The 27,479-nt window shown below is 38.4% G+C and overlaps 1 protein-coding gene across 11 annotated transcripts in view; it reads right to left on the reverse strand.

Moving 5' to 3' along the window:
- LOC126354916 (mucin-17-like) overlaps positions 1–27,479 on the reverse strand; it is a 518,430-nt gene that overhangs the window by 197,818 nt on the left and 293,133 nt on the right. For all 11 annotated transcript variants that reach the window (XM_050004997.1, XM_050004993.1, XM_050004988.1 and 8 more), the window contains exons 13-14: positions 14,017–14,169; positions 12,928–13,344 (exon numbers count right to left, since the gene is read on the reverse strand). In XM_050004997.1, coding sequence (XP_049860954.1) covers positions 12,928–13,344; positions 14,017–14,169 — 570 coding nt within the window. The remainder of the gene's footprint in view (positions 1–12,927; positions 13,345–14,016; positions 14,170–27,479) is intronic.

The raw sequence follows: 27,479 nt of genomic DNA on the forward strand, positions 1-27,479 counted from the left end.
GGAGACATCCTCAAAGTCTATACTGATATAGTAATTTAATTTTGAAAGTTAAAAACGCTCAGTAAGCCATCATTGCCAAACTGTTCATATGTGTGAACATCACAGTTTGTCCACGGTGTCATCCGGAAGCCACCAAAGATCGCAGAGTCATGTCAAAGTGTTTTATGGATTTTTTTACAGCAGAGGGGTTGATGTTGTTTGCTTTTTCTAGCACTAAGGCTGACAACTTGTCTAATTTCAGTCCTTTATCTATTCCATTAAAGTTGTTTTTATGGTTCTGAATTTCTAAGGGCTCTCTGTACATCTTAACATAGTACAGGTTTAAAACTATACCATCAGAGAATTGGCTTTTGTGTTTGTCTGGTCCCAATGAATGATTGATTACTGGAAATTTATCTATGTTGCTTAGAAGAGATTTTTTAAGCCAAGTGTTGCTGCTTCTTTTAGTAGTTCCTATGTACACCTGGCTACATGGGCAAGGAATTTTATTTACTCCTGCTGTGGCAAGTGGTGGGCATAAGTTCTTTGCAATATTCAGATATTCATCTACATTTCTTTTCAGTTTAAACACTATCAATATCATGTCTTTTTAGCTCTCTGCTGATACAAAGGAACCAAAGGAAAACTTTTCCTTTAGCTGTTTCTTTTTTGCCAGAAGATACAGATCTTTTACTATATTGTAGTACATTGACGGGTTAGCCATGCGGTCTAACGCACTGCTTTCTGGGCGGGAAGGCATGCTGCTCTCGGGCACTAATCCACCTGGCAGATTAGTGTCGAGGTCCGGTGTGCCGGCCAGTCTGTGGATGGTTTTTAAGGCAGTTTTCCATCTTCCTCAGCAAATGTGGGCTGGTTCCCCTTATTCCGTCTCAGTTACACTTTCCCCACGTACGCATACATGATAATTACTCTACCATGCAAACATTGGGGTTACAATTGTCTGGTGTGAGACATTCCTGGGTGAGTCCACTGGGGGTCGAACTGTACAATAGCCCTGGGTTTGGTGTGGGGCAGCGGAGGGGTTAGTGGGCTGCTGTAGCCTGTCGTGGGGTTGTGTACCAATGAGGCTACAGTGGGGACGAAGTTTCTCCATCGTTTCTAGGTCCCCAGTTCAATACAATACAATATTGTAGCACCCTATTTCTCTCTTTTTCAGAGCAACTGATTCTTTTGACATTGGTTCTTAAATGACTAAACTATTCCTCCAAGTTCTGTGGCTCACTTATTATTCCACTTTTCTGCTTGGGATAGTTACTGGAGTTTTTTTGCTAAGATTTTGAATTCAATAACCTTGTTAACCATCTCTCCTTTATCAAAAAGGAGACAGACTTAACACCACCAGTCATAGTTCTATATTAAGGTATTGAAACATCTTTTATCACCTTGAGATATGTCTCTCATGAATCCTCATATATTAAAGTGGATTCACAAAAATTAAATAATAAGCTTCACCAGTTTTTCACAGGTTATTCATTTCGTCTTGTGAAATATATAGCAGTAATAATTTGAATTTTAACATCCAGACTGGAAGCTTTAATTTTATATGTAGTTGTCAGATGATATTATAGTACAGAGCACAAAAACGTGTCAAAAACTGTAAAAGAAACATCCGCACTCCACAAAGCATCACTCTTCTGACAGGTCGGATGCAGTCCACCATGACTTCCTCTCCTGTGTCAGTCTCTTCAACTCAGAGCAGCATTTGCACACAATGTCCTCCCAGAATCCAATCTCTGTCTTCCCCTTCAGATTTTACCCTCTACAGCTCCCTCTTGCACCATGAAAGTTATTCCCTGATATCTTAGCACATGCCGTATCACCCTGTCCTCCTTCTTCTCACTGTACTTCATATTTTCATTTCCTCACAAATCCTGCAGAAGATACTCCCTTTTCTTATCCTATTCCACCTCAGGTGGTCAATGGTGAATAAAGAATATATGAATATGCCTATCAGTCTAGCTAATTTTCAATATCCCTCTGTAGTAACATGTCTCAAACATTTTCTGGTTTTCCCAGCACCCCTGACACCTTTCTATAAAATGTTGCACTTAAAACATTCTTAGACATTTATTTCTCAAATTAATATCAGTGTTTGATGGAATAGTAGGAGTCATTGTTCTGCACACTTATGTCATGCATTCTCCAATAACTAGTGAGAGTTCAGTAGTGTTCTGAGCTTTCTGCTGTGAATTTCATAGCTAATGCATGTATTAAATGTGATGGTAGGGAGTTATTTAGTGAATTTTTATTCCATTTGCTGTGAGTTGTCAATGCTGATGGTGGTGGCAAGTAATAAATTCTACATAAGCAATCTGAGAGACAAAATTTGTAGGATACATACTTTCTTCAAGAGCAAAGCAAGTGCATGCACATACCACAACTGTCATTTGCAGCAGGCAACAATGCAATCCCCATCCACGGCTTGACCTGCACAAACTGCCATCTGTCATGAATCACACTACAGTAGACTTCCTTGGCCAGGAGTACACTCTTAGGCTGTTCTCCTGACTTTATCTATCATGTGTTATTTTGCTTCCAAAGTAGCAGAATTCCTTCACTTCATTTACTCTGTGGTCCTCTATTTTAATGTTATGTTTCCAATTTACTTTTGTCTCTCTTCCATTTCCACTTAATTCATATCCTGTGCTCAGTACACTGTTCCTTCTCTTCAGTCATGCAATTCTTCCTTACTTTCATTGAGTATAGCAAAATCATCAGGAAATCTTTCATTGATATTATTTCATGCTGAATTTTAATTCCACTCCTGAACCTATCTTTTATTTGTGTTATGCTTCTTAAAAGTGATGACTGAAGTGTAGGGGAGAAAGGCTGCCTCCCTTTCTTACATCATTTTTAATCCAAGTACTTCATTATTGGTATTCCACTCTTATTGCTCCTTCTTGGTTCTTAAACATATTGTATATTACCCATCATTTCCTACAGTTTACATATTTTTTCTCAGAATTTTGAACATCTTGTATCATTTTACATTACTGCATGCTTTTTCTATGGCAGAAAATCCTGTAAAGAGAGCCTTGATTTTTCTTAAGTCTTCCTTCCATTATCAAGCACAATGCCTGAATTGCCTCTCAAGTGCCTTTGTATCTCAAGCCAAAGTGACTGGCACCTGACAAATCCTCAGTTTTCTTTTCCATCCTTCTGCATATTATTTTTGAATGCATGTACTGTTAAGCTGATTGTCAAATAATTCTCGCACTTTTATGCCCATGCTATCTTTGAAATGAAGTGTTGATATTTTCCTAAAAGCCTGATGGTATGTCTCCAGTCTCATAGATTCTACACACCAACTTGTAGAACTATTTTGTTGCCACTTTCCCTTGCTGACTTTAGAAATTTCAAAGGACTTTACCTACACCTTACACCTTTTTTTTTTGACTGCAAGTCTTCCAAAGCTCTGTTAAATGCTGACTCCACTATTGGATCACCTATGTCTTCCAAATCAATCCCCATTTCTTCTTCTGTCATCATCAGACAAGTCTTTCTGCTTGTAGAGGCCTTCAACGTATTCTTTCCAACAATGCACTCTTTGCTCTGCATGCAACACTAGAATTGCACTAACACTCTTAATTCTGACATTTTTAATTTTATATACACTGAAAGTTGTTTTGACTTTTCTATATGCTGAATCTGTCCTTCTGATGAGCACTTATTTTTTGATGTGTTCACATTTTCTCTGTAACCATTTAGCTTTAGCTTCCCTGCACTTCTTTTTTATTTCATTCCCAAGTGACTTGCATTGTTATATTCCAGTCTTTTCCTGTGCTTGTTTGTACAGTATTTCCTTCTTTTGTCATTCAATTGAAGTATCTACTCTGTTACTGAGGGTTTCTCTCTGGTTGTCTTCCTTGTATTTATATTTATCAATCCATCTTTTGTGATTGCACTTCTTGGAGATGTCCTCTTCACCAGAAATGCTTGATGTGGTATTCATTATTGTTTTATCTACAGCCTTACAGAACTCCAAATGCACATCATACTTCCTCAGTAGTTCAGTATCCCATATCTTTCCACACTGATTTTTCCAGGCAATTCTCTCAAACTTCAGTCTTCTCCTCAACATCACATCATCTGCATGGGGATAGTTGTAAAATGATAACTGGAGTTTACACTGAATAAGGGCAGAGTTCAAAATTAGACGTTTACAGCACTGGCCACTGAATTATCACAACTCATCACACTGCAACTCAGAGAAATAATTTTTAATCACTATCACCTTTTTTTAATCTAATTTTGACCTAGTGACATATGATAGGTAGAAATACCTTGATCTGAGGTAAATTTATTTATTTATTTATTTATCTGTCCAAGAACCATTTTTGCACATTGTTTGTACATGTGAAATAGGACGGTGATAAGTCTAGTTAATTTACAATACAATAGTCATTTTGACTACATTATTGACATAATCGAATTCATAATAATGTAGGTTGGTGTACTACATTGCTTCTACATGTGATAATAGCAATTATGAAGTGTGATGGAATGATAAGCACAACACAAAATTATATTATGAACTGACATTTAGTAAAATTTGGTAAATGAGGTATACTTATTATGATGTTACATAAATTCAAACAAAGACTAGAAGCAGTGGTCAAGAAAGAATTGTTTTATCTTTATTTGAAATGCATTTAATGTTGGTATGCATTTTAGTAAGAAGGTAAATGGTTATATAATGTAGCTCCAGTAAGATACATTTCTCTTTTGCATACGTTTGTATTTACTGTGTTCATGTGTAGGTTCATCTTCTGCCTAATTTCGTATGTGTGTATATCACAGTTGTGTCTCAAGAGATTTTTTCTTTTATGAGATGCTCCCTTCTGTGAAAATTAGTATTTCGTATACATGTAAGCAAGGCAGTATCAATATGTTGAGAGTTTTAAAAAGGGGTCATCAGGAATCCTTGCATTTAGATTTTTTTATCACTCTGATAATCTTTTTCTGTATTTTAAATGTTTTTGTAGAATTAATTCCATTTATAAGTAGTGCCTGTATACTACATTGGTACATTGTCAGCACTAATGAGCAGCTTGTATTCTGAGTGAGGATCATAACAGCATATGCTAGTCAATTCAGTCTCTTATATAAATTGTTTAGGTGCACCTCTCACTTCAGATCTGCCAAAACACGAATATCTAGAAATTTTCTATGACTGACCTTCGACACATTTTTTCCTTCAATGGTGAAAACAGGGTTTGCGGGATGGAAGTTTCATGTGGTGTGGAAGTTAACTGCCACATTTTTTTTTCTTTTTTTTCAGAATTTATGAGGAGCCTATTAGTCCTGAACCAGTGTATTAAGGTATGCATAACTGATATTGCAGCCTCCTGCAGGTTTTCTTCATTCTGTGATTTAATTAGAATAGTAGTGTCATCTGCAAAGAGTACAGTGGTTTCATCATGTATTTTATCAGCCAAGTTATTTATATACAGCACAATTAGGACAGGTCCCAGACCTGACCCTTGTGGGACTCCATACCTTATTTTCTTCTTATCACTGTAAAAGCTAGAAATTTTTTGTGTTTCACTGTCTTTGTCTTTTATTTCTGTAATCTGCTGATGAGTACTGAGGTACGACTGGAGCCACCTTTCAGACTGGCCTCTAATTCCATAATTACTTAATTTATGCAAGATAATGCCATGATCAATAACATCAACTTTGATCCAGAAATATCCCACAAACAAGTTGCTTATCATCTACTGCTTTTAATAGTTCATTTAAGAAGGCAATATTAGCTGTATGAGTTTACTTTCCAGCTCTGAACCCATGTTGGGAGCCTCTCTTTATGTAAGAAAACTGTTAATTTTCTATGGAACATTTTTTCCATAATTTCGCTGAAGCCTGACAATACTGACTCTGGCCTGTTGTTGTTGTTGTGGTCTTCAGTCCTGAGACTGGTTTGATGCAGCTCTCCATGCTACTCTATCCTGTGCAAGCTTCTTCATCTCCCAGTACCTACTGCAACCCACATCCTTCTGAATCTGCTTAGTGTATTCGTCTCTTGGTCTCCCTCTTCGATTTTTACCCTCCACGCTGCCCTCCAATACTAAATTGGTGATCCCTTGATGCCTCAGAACATGTCCTACCATCCGATCCCATCTTCTGGTCAAGTTGTGGCACAAACTTCTCTTCTTCCCAATCCTATTCAATACTTCCTCATTAGTATGTGATCTACCCATCTAATCTTCAGCATTCTTCTGTAACACCACATTTCAAAAGCTTCTATTCTCTTCTTGTCCAAACTATTTATCGTCCATGTTTCACTTCCATACATGGCTACGCTTCATACAAATACTATCAGAAACAAATTCCTGACAATTAAATCTATACTCGATGTTAACAAATTTCTCTTCTTCAGAAACACTTTCCTTGCCATTGCCAGTCTACATTTTATATCCTCTCTACTTCGACCATCATCAGTTATTTTGCTCCCCAAATAGCAAAACTCCTTTACTACTTTAAGTGTCTCATTTCCTAATCTAATTCCCTCAGCATCACCCGACTTAATTCTACTACATTCCATTATCCTCGTTTTGCTTTTGTTGCTGTTCATCTTATATTCTCCTTTCAAGACACTGTCCATTCCATTCAACTGCTCTTCCAAATCCTTTGCTGTCTCTGACAGAATTACAATGTCATCGGCGAACTTCAAGGTTTTTATTTCCTCTCCATGGATTTCAATACCTACCACGAATATTTCTTTTGTTTCCTTTACTGCTTGCTCAATATACAGATTGAATAACACCGGGGAGAGGCTACAGCCCTGTCTTACTCTGTTCCCAACCTATGCTTCCCTTTCATGTCCCTCGACTCTTATAAACTGATAGTTCTGTAATTTTCACATCTGTCAACAGCTGCTTTCTTTGGGATTGGAATTATTATATTCTTCTTGAAGTCTGAGGGTATTTCGCCTGTTTCATACATCTTGGAATAAACACAAAATCAAATAGGGGTAATGCAGGAGTAGGTTTAATAATGAAAAAAATGCAATAGGAATGCGGGTAAGCTACTACAAACAGCATAGTGAACGCATTATTGTGGCCAAGATAGATACGAAGCCCACACCTACTACAGTAGTACAAGTTTATATGCCAACTAGCTCTGCAGATGATGAAGAAATTGAAGAAATGTACGATGAAATAAAAGAAATTATTCAGATAGTGAAGGGAGACGAAAATTTAATAGTAATGGGTGACTGGAATTCGAGTGTAGGAAAAGGGAGAGAAGGAAACATAGTAGGTGAATATGGATTGGGGCTAAGAAATGAAAGAGGAAGCCGCCTAGTAGAATTTTGCACAGAGCACAACTTAATCATAGCTAACACTTGGTTTAAGAATCATGAAAGAAGGTTGTACACATGGAAGAACCCTGGAGATACTAAAAGGTGTCAGATAGATTATATAATGGTAAGACAGAGATTTAGGAACCAGATTAAATTGTAAGACATTTCCAGGGGCAGATGTGGACTCTGACCACAATCTATTGGTTATGACCTGTAGATTAAAACTGAAGATACTGCAAAAAGGTGGGCATTTAAGGATATGGTACCTGGATAAACTGAAAAAACCATAGGTTGTACAGAGTTTCAGAGTGGGGGAAAGAAATACAGTAGAAGAATGGGTAGCTTTGAGGAATGAAGTAGTGAAGGCAGCAGAGGATCAAGTAGGTAAAAAGACGAGGGCTAGTAGTAATCCTTGGGTAACAGAAGAAATATTGAATTTAATTGATGAAAGGAGAAAATATAAAAATGTAGTAAATGAAGCAGGCATAAAGGAATACAAACGTCTCAAAAATGCGATCGACAGGAAGTGCAAAATGGCTAAGCAGGGATGGCTAGAGAACAAATGTAAGGATGTAGAGGTTTCACAATAAATGTTGAGCTAACTTTGATAATAGCATCTGGTATCTCATCAACACCCACTGAATACTTATTAGGTAACTCTTTTAGGATTCTTGACAGTTCCTCAGGTGTTGCTGGATACATGAATAATGTGTTTTGGTGAGTTTTTTGATCTGAGTGACAGCTGGCTGTTTGTCAAGGTGTGTATTTATTAGCAGCTGTGCTATATTAGAGAAATAATTGTTGAAAGCACTAGCCACGTGTTTGGGGTCAGTTAGTTTATTTTTACTCATAATCAGCTCTATATTACTGTGATTAACTGATCTGGTGCCCATGTCTTTCCTTATGATTTTCCAGGTTGCTTTTGTTTTATTCTTGGAACTACACAATTTTTTTTTAAATAACTCGTGTCATTATACTTTTGTATCTTTTGAAATATGTAATAAAGTCAGGATTAGTGTTTTGCTTGGAGTATTCATATAATCTCCTTTTATTTTGACATGATATCCTTATCCCTCTTGTAATCCACTTATTTGTTTTTTGAGTAGATTTAAATGTAGTCATTTTCTTGGGAAAAGCCATTTCAAAAAAATGTTTGAATATCGCCATAAACCTATGATATTTCTCATTGGTATCATTACAGTCACATACATCTTTCCAACTTTGACCCTTTAGGAGAGAACAAAAATATTCTACATTTTTTGTGCTGAAATTCCTTACAGTGTATTGTATTCTACTGGGAATTGAGTGTCCTAAAATATTCATTGCAGGAATTTGAGCATTGTGATTACTAAAACCCGTGTTTACAACTTCTATGTTACAGGCATATTTGCACGTATATATCAAGATATGATCAATAATAGATGCAGAGGTTGGTGTTTCTCGAATTAGTTTAGTTTCCACTGCACTGATGTTGAATGATGGTAGTAGATTTATAATGTCATCTCTGACTTTATTGGATTTCGAGAAATCAATATTAAAGTCACCACATATAATTATATTTTTCTTGGGAGAGTGAATTTCTTCCAAGAGTCCCCCATGTGATTGTAAAACACTTTTTTGTCTCCATCTGGTGACCTGTATATACAAATAATAACTGTATTTTGCCTTTGTAGTTCAGGTATAGAGAGTTCTTTTTTTTTCCCCCCAGGATAGTTTTCGGTGTTTAGTTACACTACTGAATTCAATATTTTCTCTAACATATACACAGGTACCCCCATGACTGGATATTTTCCTACAAAATATGCTTGCAAGTTTGAACTGAGGAATGTATGTTTGCTCTAACATATCTTGTTTGAGCCAGTGTTCTGTAAAGCATAGTACAGAAATATCATTTAGGTCATTTAACATTACTTCTATTTCATTTAGTTCATTTGAGAGTGATTGAACATTTTGAAGGAAGAATTCAAAATTAGGTACGGGGAGTAAATCATTTCCTGCTTGACCACTTACCTCACTATTTGAACTAGTATACCTAGTGGGAAAAAATCCTAATGTTTTCCAGGGATGGCATTTATGGTGTTTGACATATGGCTTGCTGGTTCACCATATGTGAGTTCCTGACTTTCTTCTGTTGAAATGTTCCCAATTTCCACTTTTTTTCGTCCTTTTTCACCCATCTGTCCATTTAACTGCCTTGTTACTGCATTTGATGACTTGAAATTTAACCTAGTAAGTGTGTTGCTGAGACTTTCTTTGAGCTCATTTTTTTGTTATGTACTGGTCCATAACTGTCTGTTTTTTTATGTCTGGTGCTTTCACTTCAAGACTGGCACTTTTTATCTGACTGCCCATCTGCATACACTTTTCCCCTGTACTGGTACTGGTTTTTCAGTTTCCTCCATGTGTATGAAAGAAGGAAGCCTATTACAGATGTGAATCTTTCCTTGTTTGTTTAGATGTAAGCCATGAGTTGTATAGTCATTTCTTTTCAGGCATGTGATCTCGAAATTCACAGATAATCTCTTGCTACATACGCCTGTGGCAGTGTTGATTTTTTCAAACATAATGAGATATACAGATCTGATTTTTTTTCATTTGTCTAAGCAGTATTGGATGAATTATTAAATTCATTCTGTCTGTGAGTTTAAGTATGTATTCCAAAGAATATATCACATTCTTCCTAAATTCTTCCAGAGGTTTTTCAGTGCCATTTGTGCCACCAATAATGATTAATACATCACCTCACCTGAATATGTTTTACATTCTGCATGACCTATCTGAATTTAATTGTGATAGCACTACAAAAATAACAATAACTATTAAAAAATCTATATCAATGTGCATTTACAGGGCATATATGTGGACAAGGAAGAAAAAGTTCCTGGATTTTCTGTTTTAAATTCAATAAAACTTTTCCCAGGTCGAAAGACACTATATTTTTTTCTGTGTTAGGTGACAATATACTTTCCCTCGGAACTGTAAAACTTAACAATCTGGCATTTTAGGAAATGAAAACCAGCAAAAAAATAACATGTTTTGCAAAGATTTTTGTTGCATGACACCATGTACACTGTATATTTTATACTACTGAAGTATAAATACAAATACAACCAAATTAGCATTGTAGATTTGCATTGAAATACAAATTGTGCTGCATGATGCACTTTTGTCCCATGGCCTTGCCAGACAATGGCAGCGGATATTCAAAGCATAGGACATGTGATGTAGTCATCCAATAACATCACTGTCAAGTAGTGCAAACACACAAATTTGAAAAGAAAAAAATTGTTTTAGAAATTGACAAAATATTTTGCAGAAGAAAATCTACTGTTCTAAAAAGAAAGTTGGGCCAAAAAACATGGGTAATTGACACACATTTTTTGTATTCAAATAAAAAAATAACAATGAAGGTATGAAAAATTGGAGAGAGAAAGACCTTAATGACAAACTTGTCCTGACTGAAAGCAAATTTCAGAGCAATAAGTATGGAAGTTGCACTTAACACATATGTTTTTGTTTTATGCTTAACACTTTGGGGACGAAGTATAAGTATACCATGGGCTGCAATTTTCTCGAAAACTGGACTCATCTTGTATGAGAGCAAGGCACAGACGTCCTGCTACCTGTCACTTGATAGTTGCTGCCTTCTGCTGCCTATTTAGAAAATTACTTCAAAAGAAGCAGTAGCAAATGTTAGAGCTGTTTCCTCTTTCACATCATTCTTCCCAAAAGTTTATTAATGACTTTGACAGTTAATCATTAAGCAGTTAGACTCATAGCACTCTGTAATAGAACACAGACTCTTGTGTTCTATTACAGAGATAATATGGAGGACAGTATTTGGATCACAAACAAATTATGACACAAGAGTTAAGAATTCTACACACATCAAAAAAGTTTTGCATCACCCCAGTTCCCAGAACCCCTGAAGATAAGACATTGACTGTGGATATTATATCACAGACACAGTCCCTTTGATTGTTCAAAGATGTCACTAAACCCATCCAAAGGTGTAAACAACCACGCATGAGCAACACCTATTAGATGGAGGGGGTCCGCCAGCCGATGAGTTCCAGTCATTCCACCAGGAAGGAGGTACACGGCTCATGTTGTCTGTAGTTCAACCACGCCTAGACGGTCAATACTACAGTTCGATCATGTACACATTGTTACTTTGTGCCAGGAAGGGCTCTCAACAAGGGAAGTGTGCAGGCATCTCGGAGGGAATCAAACCGATGTTGTCCAGACATGGAGGAGATACAGAGAGATAGGAACAGTCGATGGCATGCCTTGCTCAGGCCGCCCAAGAGCTACTACTGCAGTGGATGACTGCTACTTACAGATTATGGCTCAGAGGAACCCTGAAAGCAATGCCACCAGGAAACAGAATATCGTGCGCAACGGGCTGCATGATGAGCAACTTCACTCCCGACATCCATGGCAAAGTACATCTTTGCCACCACGACACCATGCAGTGCGCTACAGATACACCCCACAACATGCCCAATGGATCGCTCAGGATTGGCATCACGTTCTCTTCACCGATGAGTGTTGCATATACTTTCAACCATACAATTGTCGGAGACGTGTTTGGAGGCAACCCGATCAGGCTGAATGCCTTAGACACACTGTCCAGCGAATGCACCAATGTGGAGGTACCCTGCTGTTTTGGGGTGGCATTATATGGGGCCAACGTATGACACTGGTGGTCGTGGAAGGCGCCGTAATGGTTGTACAATATGTAAATACCATCCTCCGACCAATAGTGCAACCATGTCAGCAGCATACTGGTGAGGCATTGGTTTTCATGGGTGACAATTCACGCCCCCATCGTGCACATCTTGTGAATGGCTTCCTTCAGGATAATGAAATCGCTCGACTAGAGTGGCCAGAATGTTCTACAGACATGAACCCTATCAAACATACCTGGGATAGATTGAAAAGGGCTGTTCATGGACGACAGGACCCACCAACCACACTGAGGGATCTACGCCGAATCACCGTTGAGGTGTGAGACAATCTGAACCAACAATGGTTTGATGAACTTGTGGATAGTATGCCACAACAAATAACAGGCATGCATCACTGTAAGTGGACGTGTTACTGGGTATTAGAGGTACCAGTGTGTACAGCAATCTGGACCACCACCTCCGAAGGTCTCGCTGTATGGTGATACAAAATGCAACATTTAACATTGTCAGTGAGCATCTGAACTGGAAAACTGTATTTAATGTTTCAGGATTTGCTTCTAGCCACTGAAGTCAATAAAAATTGTATTTTCATTGCTACTAAACATACACACGTTTTATTATTTATTAATGTGCACCTCAAAAACTTTTACTATATTCTGTGATCTGTATATGTTTTTTTGTACATAAACATGATTTTATGAGGGACTGTGTGGAATTTGTGCCTCCTTGTAACTACTGAATGTATTTATGGGAAAACAATAAAGCTCCTTCATCAATAATTAAAAATCATAATTATTCACACGACTTTATCTGTAATCTAGAATATCTAGCAGATTACAATTGTACAAAAATTTCCTGATTTAAAATATAATTTTACCTGTTGAAGTGAAAATATCACTAACAAAACACAAGTAAAGATAATAATGTACATACCGGTTGGGCAGAAGTTTGGATCTCATTTTGAATGTCGTCTGTGGTAGCTGCAATACTTCTGCGAAAACTTGAGGTAGTTCTTGTTTTGCTAGATGTAGATCTTGGTGTGTAGCTCCTGCTTGAAATAATGTTATCTTCTGTTGAAGCAGTGACCTGTTCATTTCTTGATGAATGGCTTTTATAAGCTGCTGATCTTGATCTTGTAGGAAATGCTCTTCTGAATGATGGCCGAGGAGATGAATCCTGAGTTTCAGTAACACCTGGAGCAGTTACAATGTTTTCTGCCTCTGGCTTTGAAATGTGATGACTTCTGAAGTTTGACTTGCTACGAAATGCTGCTCTGGTGCTCTGTGTAGGGGAAGTAATAGGAGCGTCCAGCTGGAGAGTGTCAGGTGTTGGTGGAGAAGGAGTCTCAACCTATAATAGGAACCAAATATTAGCAAAGGAAAACAGTTGTAACAGGCTTATAAAGTGTTGTCGAGCAAGGTCATCAAAAACTGAGGAACGAACATAATGTTTAAGAGAAACTGTAAAAAAAACCTTCATAGTCATACCTCACATTTAGTCTTTCATTTTTAATGATATCAACATTGGAAGAACTAGCTTTTGTATGTTGCAGTTGATTTATTTTTCTTGAATGTGATAGTTACTGCATGCCAGATGCTTCAGTATACTATCCAACAAATTTAAAGTAAGTTACAAACATCATCATCCCTCTTTAATCACTTTTATCTTTAAGAAATGTGAAAAGATTGAATACAAAAATTACTACAGAGAGGTAGTGGAAAGCTAAACGCTGACATTCCAATGAAAGAAGATTGTATCCATGACTGTGTTTTTTGGGCACGATGAAAAACTGAAAAGCATGCTGTCATAATTAGGGCTATTACTGAAGTGTCATGTAGCCAATCTGTTGGTGCTTTTCTATAATTTTCCCACATTAATTTGAATAATATATCCAAATGATTTCCAGAATATGACCTGGCTAGCTTTTTCCCTCTTTTTTTCACACCTGTACACATATTCTATCTCTTTTGACCTAAATGTCAATGAAAATTACAACTCTAATGAAAATAAATGAATATCTACCTTGTTTATCTCTTCAGTAGCAGTGTCTTTCTTGCTGTCAAGTGGTCTACTGCCTCGCAAGGAGTAGCCATTGGAAGATTTATGTGGGCTTCGAGATGAGGAACGGACTGTTGGCTTTGTCACTTCCCTCTCAGATGGTGGCGAGGGTGCCAACTGAAACAGAATATTAATGTACACTGAAAAGACATCTGAATGGAAACCCAGACAGTGATTTTTAGTAATTAAGTATGACATAATACCTTTGTAAACCAAAATGGACATCATGTGCTTTCAGCACACCAGAATGTAACTGAACCAGTAAGTTTGCAGCTATGAGTAATCTAATTTTACTTCATTTACTCATATCAGATGATCTAATACAGATATATGAAGTGTAAGTCAAAAATGATATAAAAAAACAAAACTAATAACAAATATAACAAAGTGTTGCAAATTGTAAATTATTGTTGTTGTTGTTGTTGTTGTCTTCAGTCCTGAGACTGGTTTGATGCAGCTCTCCATGCTACTCTATCCTGTGCAAGCTGCTTCATCTCCCAGTACCTACTGCAACCCACATCCTTCTGAATCTGCTTAGTGTACTCATCTCTCGGTCTCCCTCTACGATTTTTACCCTCCACGCTGCCCTCCAATGCTAAATTTGTGATCCCTTGATGCCTCAAAACATGTCCTACCAACCGATCCCTTCTTCTAGTCAAGTTGTGCCACAAACTTCTCTTCTCTCCAATCCTATTCAATACCTCCTCATTAGTTATGTGATCTACCCATCTAATCTTCAGCATTCTTCTGTAGCACCACATTTCAAAAGCTTGTATTCTCTTCTTGTCCAAACTAGTTATCGTCCATGTTTCACTTCCATACATGGCTACACTCCAAACAAATACTTTCAGAAACGACTTCCTGATACATAAATCTATATTCGATGTTAACAAATTTCTCTTCTTCAGAAACGCTTTCCTTGCCATTGCCAGTCTACATTTTATATCCTCCCTACTTCGACCATCATCAGTTATTTTACTTCCTAAATAGCAAAACTCCTTCACTACTTTAAGTGTCTCATTTCCTAATCTACTTCCCTCAGCATCACCCGATTTAATTTGACTACATTCCATTATCCTAGTTTTGCTTTTGTTGATCTTCATCTTATATCCTCTTTTCAAGACACTGTCCATTCCGTTCAACTGCTCTTCCAAATCCTTTGCCGTCTCTGACAGAATTACAATGTCATCGGCGAACCTCAAAGTTTTTACTTCTTCTCCATGAATTTTAATACCTCCCCCAAATTTTTCTTTTGTTTCCTTTACTGCTTGCTCAATATACAGATTCAATAACATCGGGGAGAGGCTACAACCCTATCTCACTCCTTTCCCAACCACTGCTTCCCTTTCATGCCCCTCGACTTTAATAACTGCCATCTGGTTTCTGTACAAATTGTAAATAGCCTTTCGCTCCCTGTATTTTACCCCTGCCACCTTTAGAATTTGAAAAAGAGTATCCCAGTCAACGTTGTCAAAAGCTTTCTCTAAGTCTACAAATGCTAGAAACGTAGGTTTGCCTTTTCTTAATCTTTCTTCTAAGATAAGTCGTAAGGTCAGTATTGCCTCACGTGTTCCAACATTTCGACGGAATCCAAACTGATCCTCCCCGAGGTCTGCATCTACCAGTTTTTCCATTCGTCTGTAAAGAATTCGCGTTAGTATTTTGCAGCCGTGGCTTATTAAACTGATAGTTCGGTAATTTTCACATCTGTCAGCACCTGCTTTCTTTGGGATTGGAATTATTATATTCTTCTTGAAGTCTGAGGGTATTTCGTCTGTCTCATACATCTTGCTCACCAGCTGGTAGAGTTTTGTCAGGACTGGTTCTCCCAAGGCCGTCAGTAGTTCTAATGGAATGTTGTCTACTCCGGGGGCCTTGTTTCGACTCAGGTCTTTCAGTGCTCTGTCAAACTCTTCACGCAGTATCGTATCTCCCATTTCGTCTTCATCTACATCTTCTTCCATTTCCATAATATTGTCCTCAAGTACATCGCCCTTGTATAATCCTTCTATATACTCCTTCCACCTTTCTGCCTTCCCTTCTTTGCTTAGAACTGGGCTGCCATCTGAGCTCTTGATATTCATACACATGGTTCTCTTCTCTCCAAAGGTCTCTTTAATTTTCCTGTAGGCAGTATCTATCTTACCCCTAGTGAGATAAGCTTCTACATCCTTACATTTGTCCTCTAGCCATCCCTGTTTAGCCATTTTGCACTTCCTGTCGGTCTCATTTTTGAGACGTTTGTTTTCCTTTTTGCCTGCTTCATTTACTGCTTTTTTATATTTTCTCCTTTCATTAATTAAATTCAATATTTCTTCTGTTACCCAAGGATTTCTAGCAGCCCTCGTCTTTGTACCTACTTTATCCTCTGCTGCCTTCACTACTTCATCCCTCAGAGCTACCCATTCTTCTTCTACTGTATTTCTTTCCCCTATTCCTGTCAATTGTTCCCTTATGCTCTCCCTTAAACTCTGTACAACCTCTGGTTCTTTCAGTTTATCCAGGTCCCATCTCCTTAATTTCCCACATTTTTGCAGTTTCTTCCATTTTAATCTACAGGTCATAATCAATAGATCGTGGTCAGAGTCCACATCTGCCCCTGGAAATGTCTTACAATTTAACCTGGTTCCTAAATCTCTGTCTTACCATTATATAATCTATCTGATACCTTTTAGTATCTCCAGGGTTCTTCCACGTATACAACCTTCTTTCATGATTCTTAAACCAAGTGTTAGCTATGATTAAGTTGTGCTCTGTGCAAAATTCTACTAGGCGGCTTCCTCTTTCATTTCTTAGCCCCAATCCATACTCACCTACTATGTTTCCTTCTCTCCCTTTTCCTACACTCGAATTCCAGTCACCCATTACTATTAAATTTTCGTCTCCCTTCACTATCTGAATAATTTCTTTTATCTCATCATACATTTCTTCAATTTCTTCATCATCTGCAGAGCTAGTTGGCATATAAACTTGTACTACTGTAGTAGGTGTGGGCTTCGTATCTATCTTGGCCACAACAATGCATTCACTATGCTGCTTGTAGTAACTTACCCGCATTCCTATTTTCCTATTCATTATTAAACCTACTCCTGCATTACCCCTATTTGATCTTGTGTTTATAACCCTGCAGTCACCTGACCAGAAGTCCTGTTCCTCCTGCCACCGAACTTCACTAATTCCCACTATATCTAACTTCAACCTATCCATTTCCCTTTTTAAATTTTCTAACCTACCTGCCCGATTAAGGGATCTGACATTCCATGCTCCGATCCGTAGAACGCCAGTTTTCTTTCTCCTGATAACGACATCCTCCTGAGTAGTCCCCGCCCGGAGATCCGAATGGGGGACTATTTTACCTCCGGAATATTTTACCCAAGAGGATGCCATCATCATTTAATCATACAGTAAAGCTGCATGTCCTCGGGAAAAATTATGGCTGTAGTTTCCCCTTGCTTTCAGCCGTTCGCAGTACCAGCACAGCAAGGCCGTTTTGGTTAATGTTGCAAGGCCAGATCAGTCAATCATCCAGACTGTTGCCCCTGCAACTACTGAAAAGGCTGCTGCCCCTCTTCAGGAACCACACGTTTGTCTGGCCTCTCAACAGATACCCCTCCGTTGTGGTTGCACCTACGGTACGGCCATCTGTATCGCTGAGGCACGCAAGCCTCCCCACCTACGGCAAGGTCCATGGTTCATGGGGGGAGGTGTAAATTATTATAAATGATTAAAGAATAGATCAAATGTATTAGAAAAACTAATGCAGTTAACAAACTTCACCCAGCGTCAGGCAAATCATTCATCTTGAAACAATGGTCAGAATTTAATGTCTCATCAACAACAAGATTATTCGAGGCAGAGGGAAGTGTCCATTGCTTGTTGCAAGGATCGTTCTGGTATCATCTGGAGTGATTTATAAAAACTAAATGTCTATACAAAATTATGAACCAATGAAGAAATAACACAGCCAACTGTTTGCAAATATTACCATTACTATTTTTTATATACATTGACCTAGGTTTTTAGGATGTCTTCATTAGAACGAAATTGTAACAACTGTAAAGTTACATTGTGAGGAGTCAATAGTCAAAGTTTCGAACAGACATGCTCAAGACAAAAATTAAAAATTACAAATGTTCCAGCCTTTTGTACATATACTTCACAATGAACAGCAGCAGACTGTTGCAGTCTTTATTGTTTACTGCAAGTTATACTAACCGAAGGCTGGAACATTTTTAATTTCTGACTTGAGCATGTTTGCTGGAAACTTTGACTATTGCCTTCTCGCAATGCAACTTTACAGTTGTTAAAATTTCATTCTGACAAAGACGTCCTTAGAGGTGTTGAAATCTGGGTCAATGCATTAAAAAAATATTTGCAAACCAGGTTGCTGGTGTCTTAAGCAATAGCATACTTCATCTCTGAACAATATCTTCCCACTGCATTGTCTCAAGCAGCATGAACAATAGTGCACATATATTGCCTATTCTTCTCCACAGTATTTTTGAACTAGCTTATCAAACTACTGAGAGACTGAAATATGCCACTGTCAAACACCTCCATAAGAAAGGTGGTAGGAGAGATGTCAATAACAACCATCACTCCTGACATTTTCCAAAATTTTTGAGAAGGTGTTATATTCTAAAATAGTATCTCATCTGAGCAACAACAATATCCTCAGTAAATCACAGTTGGAATTTCAGAAAAGTTGTTCTACTGGGAATGCCATTCACCAAATTTTATAAGCATTAAAAAACAAAATAGTGCCAGTTGATGTTTCCTGTGAGCTATCTAATGCATTTGTGTGCATCACAATATTCTCCTAGGCACATTGAAGTTTTTGGGGCTGATGGTATAGCCAGCCAGTCAATAATGTCATATCTAACCAAAATAATGTAGAAAGTTGTAATTAGTTCATTCAACCAATTTAGTCTGGGAACATAATTCTGACTGGAGTGAAGTCACGAATGGTGTTCTCCAAGCTCACTCTTAGGTATACTACTGTTCCTCATATATGTAAATGGTCTTCTGCCTAATATGTAGCAAACAGAATTAGTTGTTTTTGCAGATAACAGTAGTATTTTAATCAATCCAGGCATACAAACAGAAACAGAATAAATAGCAAGCAATGTTCTTAGAAGTATCAATGGCTGGTTTTCTATGAATGATCTCACCTTCAGTTTTTAAAAGACACAACACATTCATTTCTGCACATTTAGGGGTACAACACCAATGAAGAGCAAATAATAAATAGTTTGGAAACTTCAAAGATGCCAATCACTTCCTTCACCAACTCTCCAACAACATCTCCACACCCAGACCCTACTCGTCACTGTTGACTCCACCTCCAACAGCGCTCATGCCCAGGTCTTACTGCTATTGAACGATACCTTTCCCAACATCCTTCAGACTCCAAACCCACTACCTCATTTCTCATACAACTTACTAACTTTATGCTAACCCACATCTATATAAACAAATCTGCAGCACAGCCATGGGCACCTGCATGGCATCCTCCTATGCCAACCTTTTTATGGGACATATGGAGGTGACCTTTCTGGCCTACCAAAACCCTAGTTTGGTTCAGGTTCACTGATGATATCTTAATGATCTGGACTCAGGGCCAAGACACTGTATCTTCATTCCTTCACAACCTCAACACCTCTCCCACATGCTTCACATGGTCTTCTTCAACACAGAGTGCCACCTTCCTAGATGTTGACCTCCTCCTCTCTGATGGCTCCATCTGCACCTCTGTCCACATTAAACCCACCAACCACCAACAGCACCCGCATTTTGACAGCTGTCATTCCTTTCACACAAAAAAATCCCTCCCACACAGCATATCCACCTGGGGACGGTGTATCTGCAGTGATAAAAATTCCTTTGCTCAGTATACTAAGGGTCTCACCAAGGGCTCCACAGACAGGCACTATCCCCCAGAACTAGTCCACAAACAGATCTCCTGCGTCATTTCCCCTCACACCCCCAATCCTCCCACCACCATCAAAAACCAGCTACAAAGGAGTGTCCCCTTCATCACCCAGTACCATCCCAGACTGGAATAACAAAGCCTCATCCTTTGCCAGGGCTCCGATTACCTATCACCATGTCCTGAAATGAGGGACATTCTAGCTGAGATGCTTACCAAACCCCCTAAAGTGCTGTGCTGTCGCCCACCCAATCTCCACAACATCCTAGTCCATCCCTATGGCACCTCCAATCCTAACCCCTTCCCACAAGGTTCATATCCCTGTGGAAAACCCAAATGCAAAACCTGCCCAATCTATCCACCCAGGACTTCCTATTCCTGTCCTGTCACAAGTTCATTCTACCCCCATCAGGGTCCGGGCCACCTGTGAAAGCAGACATGTCATGTATCAGCTCTGCTGCTATCACTGCACAGCTTTTTATATTAGTACGACTACCAACCAGCTGCCCACCAAGGACACTGCCAAACTATGGCCAAGAGCAAAGTAAACTACCCTGTGGCACAACATGCAGCTAAACATAACATACTTGACTTCAATGGCTGCTTCACTACCTGAGCCATATGAGTCCTTCCCTCCACCACCAGCTTTTCTGAACTGCACAGATGGAAGTTATCCTTACAAAACATTATACACTCCTGCAATTATTCTGGCCTTAACCAATAGTAACTACTGTCCCCACACCTTCCACCCCCTCTGTCCATCACCCCCCCCCCCAATTCTCATCTCTCAACATGTCCACTTGTTGCCCTCTGACAATGCATCTGCTCGTCTTTCTCCTCTCTTCTCCTTTCACCTCCCTGCCCCACAATCTCCTTACACAGCACCTCTTGACATTCTAGTCCCTGCACACTCCACCAGGCAGTGTTCGTCTCTCTCCCTGCCTGCACACTGCTATCCCTTCCCCTCCCCTGCCCCCTACAGATTGTTGCTTGTATCCCACGTGATAGTTGCATTCCAACCCGAGATGCTGGAGTTGGTGGTTATGTGTGCATTAGGTGTGCTTGCCTGTGTATGTGAATACTTACAGAGACAGTAATATTTTAAGATATGCTTAATTTTAATTGAAATTAGTGAATTTGTAAAGTTTCCACTTACAGTACATCAGATTTTGCTATGATATGAATGTCAAATGGAAGCCATATGGATTTGTGAATGTGCACTATAGAGACGATCATGTTCAAATGTGATATATATTTCTAACAAACAATATAAAATCAAATCAAAGCTGCTGTAATACAATGCAATGAGTACAAGAAAAATAACATTCAAAACATTCACCAACATTTGTGGTCATGTCTCATATTGCAGTTGTGTTATTAAATAATAAGATATATCTAAAAACAAAGTTGATGTGACTTACCAAACAAAAGCGCTGGCAGGTCGATAGATACACAAACAAACACAAACATACATACAAAATTCAAGCTTTCGCAACCAACGGTTGCTTCTTCAGGAAAGAGGGAAGGAGAGGGAAAGACGAAAGGATGTGGGTTTTAAGGGAGAGGGTAAGGAGTCATTCCAATCCCGGGAGCAGAAGGACTTACCTTAAGGGGAAAAAAGGACAGGTATACACTCGCACACACACACATATCCATCCGCACATACACAGACACAAGCAGACATATGTGGTACTAATTCATGTATTTTACCAATTAATAGTAAGGTGTGGTAAAGTGACCAGGATGGGAGAAGGGGCCATTGCATATTTTTTGCCCTCAAAAACAGTGCTGCCTGCTGAGAAGAGGTCAGGCTAGGTCTAATATACACAGCCATTGATCTCAGCATGTTTGACAGAGGAAGACTGTCCTGTTATTTTTAACAGGTTTGCTTATAAATAACTTTCCTGCTACCATTCATGGTTTTCTTTTATTTATATTTTAGATGACGTACTTTGGGAAATGATTCGCATTTTCAACTGCATTTATCTCTGTACTACGCCATTTTTGTGTAATAATTTTGATGAGTAAGGTTCTGCACTGTTGTGTTGACTTTACTGCAATATACAAAAACTGGCAATTTTTAATTGGTTATTGATCTGTATACATAGTTAGTGGTGAAATTTGAAAGGAATTGTACTTACAGTTTTCTTACAGCCCTTTCTGCACAGGCTCACATTTGTTAAACATCAAAAAACTATAAGTAAAAGTTCTTCCAAATTTTGCCACTAACTACATACAGTACACAAATTGATAATCAACTAAAAATGGCACATTTTTATATACTGCGGTAAAGTCAAGAGAACAATGTAGAACCTCGCACATCAAAAACATTACTCATATTATATGGAGAAAAACGCACTTGATGTGGGGATGATTTCTTGAAACATGTCATGTAAAATATTGTTGTTGTGGTCTTCAGTCCAGAGACTGGTTTGATGCAGCTCTCCTTGCTACTCTATCCTGTCCAAGCTGCTTCATCTCCCAGTACCTACTGCAACCTACATCCTTCTGAATCTGCTTAGTGTATTCATCTCTTGGGGTCCCTCTTCGATTTTTACCCTCCACGCTGCCCTCCAATACTAAACTCATGATCCCTTGATGCTTCAGAACATGTCCTACCAACCGATCCCTTCTTCTAGTCAAGTTGTGCCACAAATTCCTCTTTTCCCCAATTCTATTCAATACCTCCTCATTAGTTATGTGATCTACCCATCTAATCTTCAGCATTCTTCTGTAACACCACATTTTGAAGCTTCTATTCTCTTCTTGTCCAAACTATTTATCATCCATGTTTCACTTCCATACATGGCTACACTCCATACAAATACTTTCAGAAACAACTTTCTGACACTTAAATCTATACTCAATGTTAACCAATTTCTCTTCTTCACAAACGGTTTCCTTGCCATTGCCAGTCTACACTTTATATCCTCTCTACTTCGACCATCACCAGTTATTTTGCTCCCAAATAGCAAAACTCCTTTACTACTTTAAGTGTCTCATTTCCTAATCTAATTCCCTCAGAATTAATTCGACTACATTCCATTATCCTTGTTTTGCTTTTGTTGATGTTCATCTTATACCCTCCTTTCCAGACACTGTCCATTCCGATCACCGAGCGAGGTGGCGCAGTGGTAACACACTGGACTCGCATTCGGGAGGACGACGGTTCAATCCCGTCTGCAGCCACCCTGATTTAGGTTTTCCATGATTTCCCTAAATCGTTTCAGACAAATGCCGGGAAGGTTCCTTTGACAGGGCACAGCTAATTTCCTTCCCCATCCTTCCCTAACCCGAGCTTACGCTCCATCTCTAATGACCTCGTTGTTGACGGGACGTTAAATAACACTAACCTAACCTAACCTCCATTCCGTTCAATTGCTCTACCAAGTCCTTTGCTGTCTCTGACAGAATTACAATGTCATCAGCGAACCTCAAAGTTTTTATTTCTTCTCCATGGATTTTACTACCTACCCCGAATTTTTCTTTTGTTTCCTTTACTGCTTGCTCAATACGCAGATTGAATTACATCGGGGAGAGGCTACAACCCTGTCTCACTCCCTTCCCAACCACTGCTTCCCTTTCATGTCCCTCGACTCTTATAACTGCCAGCTGGTTTCTGTACAAATTGTAAATAGGCTTTCCCTCCCTGTATTTTACCCCTGTCACCTTCAGGATTTGAAAGACAGTATTCCAGTCAACATTGTCAAAACCTTTCTCTAAGTCTACAAATGCTATAAGCGTAGGTTTGTCTTTTCTTAATCTAGCTTCTAAGATAAGTCGTAGGGTCAGTATTGCCTCACGTGTTCCAATATTTCTGCGAAATCCAAACTGATCTTCCCCGAGGTCGGCTTCTACTAGTTTTTCCATTCGTCTGTAAAGAATTCACGTTAGTATTTTGCAGCCGTGACTTATTAAACTGATTGTTCGGTAATTTTCACATCTGTCAACACCTGCTTTCTTTGGCATTGGAATTATTATATTCTTCTTGAAGTCTGAGGGTGTTTCGCCTGTCTCATAAATTTTGCTCACCAGATGGTAGAGTTTTGTCAGGACTGGCTCTCCCAAGGCTGTCAGCAGTTCTAATGGAATGTTGTCTAAACCCGGGGCCTTGTTTCGACTTAGGTCTTTCAGTGCTTTGTCAAACTCTTCACGCAGTATCATTATCTCCCATTTTATCTTCATCTACATCCTCGTCCATTTCCATAATATTGCCCTGAAGTACATTCCCTTGTATAGACCCTCTATATACTCCTTCCACCTTTCTGCTTTCCCTTCTTTGCTTAGAACTAGATTTCCATCTGAGCTCTTGATATTCATACAAGTGGTTCTGTTTACTCCAAAGGTCTCTTTAATTTTCCTGTAGGCTGTATCTATCTTACCCCTAGTGAGATAAGCCTCTACATTCTTACATGTGTCCTCTAGCCATGCCTGCTTAGCCATTTTGCACTTCTTGTCGATCTCATTTTCGAGACGTTTGTACTCCTTTTTGCCTGCTTCATTTACTGCATTTTTATATTTTCTTCTTTCATCAGTTAAATTCAATATATTTTCTGTCACCCAAGGATTTCTACTAGCCCTCGTCTTTTTACCTACTTGATCCTCTGCTGCCTTCACTACTTCATCCCTCAAAGCTACCCATTCTTCTTCTACTGTATTTCTTTCCCCCATTCTTGTCAATTGTTCCCTTATGCTCTCCCTGAAATTCTGTACAACCTTTGGTTTAGCCAGTTTATCCAGGTCCCACCTCCTTAAATTCCCACCTTTTTGCAGTTTCTTCAGTTTTAATCTACAGTGCATAACCAGTAGATTGTGGTCAGAGTCCACATCTGCCCCTGATGTCTTACAATTTAAATCTCTATCTTACCATTATATAATCTATCTAAAACCTGTCAATATCTCCAAGCTTCTTCCATGTACACAGTCTTCTTCTGTGATACTTGAACCAAGTGTTAGCTATGATTAAGTTATGTTCTGTGTGTAAAGTATAACCAAAGGAAAAACATGATTGGTAGCAGAAAAATTGTTTATAAATAAACCCATTGTTTTCACAGTCACACGCTTTTATAGACTTTTGAGTACAGCTTTTTTTTGTTTTGTTTTTGAGTCGTTTGATGTAAGATAAGTCATTTATATTACTATTGTTACCTCACTTGTATGGTGAGTGATAATTCCTTACAATATAAATGTTTAAACAGCATCTTTTGAAGTAGTTCGTTGTTATTTATTTCAGTTTCATAGTTTCTTCTGCAGATCATTAATGCCGACAAGGTGTCCAATAGTGAAAAGTCAACACAGTACTCATCAGGAAAAGTGACCAAGGACTCCAACCCAATAAGAGTTAGTTACTTCCAAAAAACATGTGTAACACAATGGATAAAACAGATGAAGCTATCACCCATCATTCTATTCCTTTGTGACAATTTTCAATTAATTAAGTTATATTATTTAAAATCATCTCTGTTCTATATGGCCTAGTACAAAAGTCTGATTGAAAGTGATCTGCTGGAGCCACTGTTGTTCTTTCTGATACTAGGTTGTCGAGATGCATACAAAATGTGTCTGGAAATCAGAAAAACATGGTATACTGTTGCCATGGCACTGAAAGCATTTACATATGGAAAATTTGTCGCTATGTAAGCATTCAGAAAAAGACATGTAATACCAATTGCTTATAATTTACATAGATTCAAAATGCAAAATGCGTAGGTTGTCTGCTTCTATTATCAGTAAGCATAATTTGCTGAAAACTAAATTTTTCTTTGTGTGATCACTTAAGTATTTCCGCCCCCCCCCCCCCCCCACTTTCCCCATTCCTATGCAGCTAGGGTTGGATCTTAAGGAAAACCTTTAGCAAGCACTGCTGTAATGTGTAAAAGATGGCGGGTATGAATTACAAGCTCACATCTTTAGGTATTAAAAAAAAAAAAACTTTATAAATGCTCAGAATTTAGCCATATTTAAAAATTATTTTGTGATGTGTACGTAAAATAGTTCATTCCATATCATTACAATTTATCAGGCAAATTATCCATAAAACATGAAACTAACTAACTAACTCTACTTTCCAAGCCTGTTTCTGTTTTTAATTTATTTCCAAATTGTTAAAAAGTATGGCACAAGAACTATTCCCAGTGTCCCATATCATGTAGGTACTCTTGTGGTTATGTTACATCACGTGCTACATTTGTTTCAACCTTTCCAATTTCAACAACAACAGGTGCACTTCATCATATAAGGAAAATACTACAGTGATTTACAAGCAGTTTTGGGACAAGAGAGAAGGAAGATTTTCTGGATAGTTGCAACTATCTCAACCCAATCTGCCAATGCAAGATTTTTGTAAGGTCCACTCTTGGTGAGATAGCTGATCACATATATTATTACATTACTACAATCACAATTGCCAAGAGTTTTCTGCATTGCCCAAAACATGTAACAATCAAGCAGGCTCATGTCAGGTGAATATTGGGAATATAGCCATATCTGACAGCCTATCTGGGTGAGCACTACAGAAACTTCTCAGTTCATATTGTAACAGGCCATGTTATTGTGCATGAGCAGACTTTTCCTCAATGTTTCTTGTTCTTTTGTAACAGGCCACCTCACACACTTGCCACCTTCAATAGTTCCTGCTTTAGAACACTAAATGCAACCAAAACTTTGCTTGAGGTCTGAGGATGTCATCCAGAATTTCTTCTGCTTTGATGTGGAGAACATTCATTGCTACTTGGTCTCCATGATAATGGAGCCATGACTCATTGCCAGTCACATGTTGGTATGGAAGCCCCTTGGCCTCAATACAGTGCAGCATGATATTCCAATTACTGCTCTAATATACTCCTTCCTGAGTTTTCTTTTTTTAAATGTTTTTCTCCATACTTGTCACTTGTCAACAATCTTCTTCAGTTGAGCATGATTACTGTGTCCCACATCTTCAAGAAGCTCCTATATATAAACATACTTAGGCCTCCTCTAGCAGTTCATTCTTTATATCATCCCTGCAGATACAGTTTTCAGCAAAGGCTCAGATACTGAAATACACCCAATCATTTCATCTCTCTGATTCATTACATTAGTTTTTCAGCATTTTTTTCTCATTCGCTCATTGTGGGGCATTTTCTTTATTTGATCAATTCACCCAAACTTCAGCAGTTCCTTGCAATGCCACATTTAAAATGCTTCTGACTATTTCATTTCTATCTTCACCACTGTTCATGTTTATCACCCATATAGAGTTATATTCTGAATATAGCTTTTCAGGTAACTTTTTCTGGTCTCAAGATTTATCTTTTTGGGTGTCAACAACTGTTATTCTTATACCGAGAGTGTTTGAATTGTCCAACACTATGTCTTTCTTCTCTTTTACATCTTTATCTACCCTACTTTCAAGATAGCACAATTTTCCACATTTTTCCATCTTGTTCAAGTTCCCTGTGCTACTGTTGCGCATTTTTGAAGAGGCATAACAGTAGCAGTCTATACTTAAGGCGTTCAT

Source organism: Schistocerca gregaria, chromosome 3 (assembly GCF_023897955.1).
Source record: "Schistocerca gregaria isolate iqSchGreg1 chromosome 3, iqSchGreg1.2, whole genome shotgun sequence".
NCBI classification, from domain to species: Eukaryota; Metazoa; Arthropoda; class Insecta; order Orthoptera; family Acrididae; genus Schistocerca; species Schistocerca gregaria.